Source organism: Belonocnema kinseyi, chromosome 5, assembly GCF_010883055.1.
Source record: "Belonocnema kinseyi isolate 2016_QV_RU_SX_M_011 chromosome 5, B_treatae_v1, whole genome shotgun sequence".
Classification (NCBI taxonomy): Eukaryota; Metazoa; Arthropoda; class Insecta; order Hymenoptera; family Cynipidae; genus Belonocnema; species Belonocnema kinseyi.
In genome coordinates this window covers 144,386,463-144,391,888 of record NC_046661.1, presented here as the reverse complement: position 1 = coordinate 144,391,888, position 5,426 = coordinate 144,386,463, and the positions used below count along the sequence as shown (strand labels likewise).

At 32.6% G+C, this 5,426-nt stretch overlaps 1 protein-coding gene across 1 annotated transcript in view; it reads left to right on the top strand.

The window, feature by feature from the left end:
• Positions 1-5,373, top strand: part of LOC117172805 (monocarboxylate transporter 12) — a 42,113-nt gene extending 36,740 nt beyond the window's left edge. Inside the window, exon 6 of the mRNA XM_033361040.1 lies at positions 5,051-5,373. Coding sequence (XP_033216931.1) covers positions 5,051-5,229 — 179 coding nt within the window. The 3' untranslated portion in view covers positions 5,230-5,373. The remainder of the gene's footprint in view (positions 1-5,050) is intronic.
• Positions 5,374-5,426: the final 53 nt, after the last annotated feature.

Below are 5,426 nucleotides of genomic sequence, written 5' to 3'. Positions count from 1 at the left end.
GACAAAAGAAACTGTACACACGCCTGCAATGGAACCTGCGCCGATCCCTCTGTACAGGAACCTCAGAGTATCCTGGACATGTATCTGGGCACGATCCTGCACACGAAACTGCACAGGTTGACCTGGAGGTGCCTGTGTAGGAATTTAGCGAAAAAAACAGTAGACGGCCCTGCGATGGAACCTGCGCTGATCTTTCTGTACAGCAACTTCGGAGGATCCTGGACATGTTTCTGGACGCGATCCTCCACACGAACCTGCACAGCTAATCTTGACAGTTCTTGTGCTGGAATTTGGTGAAAGATACTTTACACGCTTCTGCAATGGAACCTGCACGGATGGAGTATAGGTTTCTGTACAGGAACCTCGGCGGATACCGGACATGTTTCTGGACGCGATCCTGCACACGAACCTGCACAGGTAATCTTTGCGATTCTTGTCCAGGGATTAGGTGCAAGAACCTGTACACGATCCTCCAATGGAATCAACACCGACAAATAAACCTTTAAATGATTGTACAGGTTCCCTCGCGAAATAAATTAAGGCACGGCTTCTTGTAGAGAAACTCATGTAGGGTCCTTTATAAAAAGCCATCGTTAAAAACTCAGGATGCTTACAGCTGTAAAGTTTTTTTTCTTTTATTGACTTAAAGATCGAACTTACTATCGAGAGAGCCAAGTCACTAGCGAATGCTCGCAGATTTGTTCCCATATAAAATTATTTATACGATCCGGAAAAATTTCCTGTACAGGAACGGTCAAGAATTCCTGTACAAGTTCGTGTGCCGGTTCGCGTGCAGCAACATGTCTCGGACTCTCCGCGGTTCCAGAACCGCGGAGAGTCCGGGAAAATCCTATACTTGAAAAAATTTTCATGTCGAGAAAAAATGTACATATGCTAAAAAAAATTGGAAGTTTAAATAAAAATACTTGATATTTATCATTGTTATCATTTTTTAATTTAAAAAGTTTAAAATTAAAACAGTTTTATATATTGATTTAAATAAATATGGGAATTATTCATTTTAGGTTAGGTAGGGTTATGTTGAATTAGGCATCCTGCTTTTTTTAAAGTGTCCCGATTTTTAGTCTGTTTTTATTTTTAGTACGTTTCCTGATGATAAATTTTTGAAAAGTTTCCGAATTTTGCGAAAAATATCCCTGCTATTCAATTCCATAATAACTTCTGAATAAGTTTCAAAATCACTTTCTGATTTTTTCTTGAAAATTCGACTTTTTTGTTTGAATTCAACTGTTATTTACTTAAATTAAAAATATTTTTTTAATTAGCACATTAGATATTAAATTTTTTCTTCAGATTTAATTTTTTTTAGCTCAGAATTACAATGATTGGATGAGCTGTGTTAAATTTTTTTGTACGTTTGCCATTTTAGTTGAAAATTGAACTATTCTTTTGAAAGATCAGTATTTTATGAAATCGTTTTTCTTAACTGGAAATTTAACAATTTCATTTTTATCGAAGATACACCTTTTTTAATTGAATGTTGAAATATTTCGTTGAAAATACATTCTTTTTTAAATTTAAATACTTTGTTTAAAACTAATTGTTTCTTTGTTTGAAGTTTTATCTTTTTTGATAGAAAATTGATCTTTTTGGTTGATAATATATCTTTTTTCTTGCAAATTAAACTATGCCGTTGAAAATTATTATTTTTTTGTTAATAATTTAACTAGTTGATCGAAATTTTATTCCTTTTTTTTAATTCATCCTTTTTTGGTAGAAAACTAATCTTCTTGGTTGTTGTTGAGAATTGATGTATCTTTGTTGAAAATTAATTTTTGTGAATTTAACTACCTTGATTAAAGTTGCACTACTTTGTAATTTTGTTTGTTTGCAAATTAATTTTATCTAAAATTGTAACTTTCATTTTTGATTTAAAAATTTATATTTTATAATAAAAAATTGATCGTTTCTAGTTAAAAATTCGACAATTTGACAGGAATTTAAAATACTTAATTGAAAAATCTACTTTTTAGTAGATAATTCGCCTTCCTGGTTTGAAAATTCAACATTTTTGTAGTAAATGCGTCTTTTTCGGTGGAAAATTATTTTCCACGGAGAAAATTATTTTTTTAATTTAATTACTTGATTGAAAATGTATCTTTTTTGGTCGACAATTTAATTACTTTAGTCGCAAGTTGAACTACTTCGTTTAATATTTATTTTTTAAAGATTTACCTAGTTTGCTGAAAATTTGACTGTTTTCTTGAAAATTAAGTTTTTAAGTTATTGGTCTGAAAATGTAACTTCTTTATTTTTGTTTCAAAAGTTATCATAAGTAGAAAGTTCAATGGTTTTGTTGAAAATTCATTGTTTTTAAACAATTTCTTAAACTAAAAATTCGCAATTAATTATTTTGAAGAAATTATAATAAAGTTGCAAACTTTAATGGTTTAGAAATAAATTCTCGATTTGTAACTCCACTGTTGTATTGAATAACAAAGTTTCAAAACATTAAATTTAATATAAGATTTTGCTGCATAAATTTAAAGATTTAAAATTTGTTTTTAAAATTCACAGAGTGATATTCATTTATTCAAATGAATTGATTGTCAGTTGAAAATAACTAATAGCTAGCCAATGCATTTCTAAAATATCTCAGATCATAAACATTGAGTTTTATGGATGCTGCAACATATTTCATCGTCATGCGTGATTCAGCTGATGAAACGGATTGCGTTAAATTATTCCTACTTTAACGATGTAAGGAAACAACAAATAATGAAAAATATGTTCATGTCGAATGACGTGTGAGAGTAAATATTCTCCATTGCACGACCTAATTCACCTACTATATGTACTTTCATCTTGATCGATAAATAACGATGACGTATTTTTATTATTTATCTTTTCCTGATGTTGATGAGATTCAGAAATCACAGATTTTCTTTATCGTATTGTTACTCAATATTTTAAAAGCATTGAAAGTTGGTCACAATGTTTATTTGAACAATTTTTTTTTCATGAAATTATGACCATTTTTATTTATGTGTGGCAGGCCATTCTTTTTCTAGATCTTTAATTTGTATTATTTCTTATTTGTTCATCTAGCCCCCTCTAATTCCTTTGCACCAGCTTCCCTATCTTCAGTTCGTCTCCTACAACCTTCCCATATACTCTCCCATACATTCTCCCATGCTTTCTCTTCCGTTTTACAGATTATGCACATTCTCTTATCCTTCCTTTCCCAATATATTCCTTATCTTGCCTCCTTTCCCAATTCGAGTCTTGCTATTCTTGACAATATTCTCTCTCCCTATCTCCCTATCCCTTTTCTGAGTCCTCTGATACTCCTTGCTTTGTTATCATAATCCAGTCCCATCTCCTATATTTCTGTCCCTAGAGAAGTCATCTCTTTCTTTTTCCCATCTCATAAATTCTATCGTCCTCCCTCTCCTTTCTTCTACCTCTTCCAAACACATTTTCGCTAACTCTTCTTCTTTTCCTCTTTAGCTTTCCATCAAAAGTTCATGCTTTCTTTCTCACCCTGGTATTTAATTTATCCCTTTGTGCTTCTTCTCTCAGTATATATACAGGCTTCTTTTATTGCTGACCTGTTGTTGTTTCCTATTTCTTTTTCTCTATTCCGTTCTTTTTTCTCCTAGTCCCTTGTCAGCTGACTTATTACTATCACTTCCCTTTCCCTGTCTAAATCTCACCCTATATCTTCTATCTGTATTTTGATTCTTTTATATTTAGCCCACCTTCTTAACCCTTCGAAATTGCCTCTTGCGCTATTTTCCTTAACTTATACTCATTCTTCTCTTCCGATGTAAAATCCTCAATTGTCTCCAAGCTTCCATATAACGCCCTTTTTTGCCATTACTTCCCTTTTTATGTTCCCTTCTCTTTAGTGCTATCAGTGCGATGTGTTCTTCTATTCCCCCTTCTTTTCCTACACTTCTCGCTTCCTCTATCTTTACTTTCGCCTCTATTCTTTTTAGCAAATGTTCCACTCCTCCTTTCAGTTCCTTCCCCTCTAATCTTAGACTCTTTCTCATTAAATTTATTTTTCTTCTCTCTCTCTCTTTCTATTCCATTTGTTCTTCTCTTCCCCCTTTATTTTCTACACTTCTCACTTCCTCTATCTTTACCTTCGCATCTATTCTTTTCAGCACATGTTCCACTCCTTCTTTCAGTTCCTTCACTCTGATCTTAGACTCTTTCTCATTATATTTTTCCCTCTCTCTGTTTTTCTATTCTTCTCCTTATATTTCTGAGTCTTTTCTTATCCTCATTCCCACTATCTCCACCTCCAAGCTTACAGTTTGAACTTTTTATTTTCGCTAATCTACTTTCTCACACTTCTACCGCTTTTGACACTTTTTAACACTGATCGTGTGTATTCCGCTTTCTCATCCGCCTCAATATTTCCCATTCGGTCGCTTCCTAGGGCTTCATTTTTAGTCCGTGTATTAAAAATTACAACTTGTCTTCTACAGTATAATTAATTCGTTGATACCATATTTTAACCACATAATCTAAAGGGCTAAATACAATCCGACACAGACAGGTTTTTCGAAAAATGGGCTTGTTTTTTTTTTTTTAATTAATTGAAAATCTGATGTATTTTATACGCCTGGTAAGGGGCAAACCGCCACCGTGAAAATACAGTTTACTCCTTCCCAGGCGCATAAAATGCATCATATTTTCAAAAAAACAAAAAAAACCAGAAGCCCAATTTTCGAGAAACCCCTCTGTTAGGGATTGTATTGAGCCCTTTAGATTATGTGGTTAAAATATGACATCAAACAATTCATAATAGGAGAAAAATTGTCATTTGTAATCCATGGACTAAAAGTGAAGCCCTAGGAAGCACCTTAAAATCAAACATCTCATTCCAAACTCTTCAACAATTTGATCTCTTTCGTTGAAAATTTAATGAATCCATTTTTGGTTAATATTTCATGCATGCATAATTTTATAAATAATGAAGTGAAAAAAAAATAAAAAAGCAGGATAAAACAAAAATCACACAAGTGGTGTTTACAAGTGGAGATTAAATGAAATTAAAGTTTGAAATTGGTTTCAGGCTACTTGCGGGACGTGACCGGAAGTTATAACGTCTGTTTCCTGTGTATGGGTACATGCATGGTGTTGGGTGGATTGCCACTTTTATTGGTGTCCAGCTACACTAGTAAACCAGAATCAGATCTGCCAGTGGACGTCAAAAACAAAAAGGATAATCTAGTATCTCCGACTAAGGATTAAAATCTTTTTAACTGCCCTCAACATCGATAGAAGAAGGTCTACTATGAAAACACCTTCTTCTTCTTCTTCTTCTGAAAAAATTAGTCCAGAGCTTAAAATTTTGATCCAATTTAAACTTTTTCTTTTGATGAAAGTTAACTAAATTTCAAAAAGATTTTTCAGAACCAATATTTTGTTATTTTTATTATTTAGTTAGT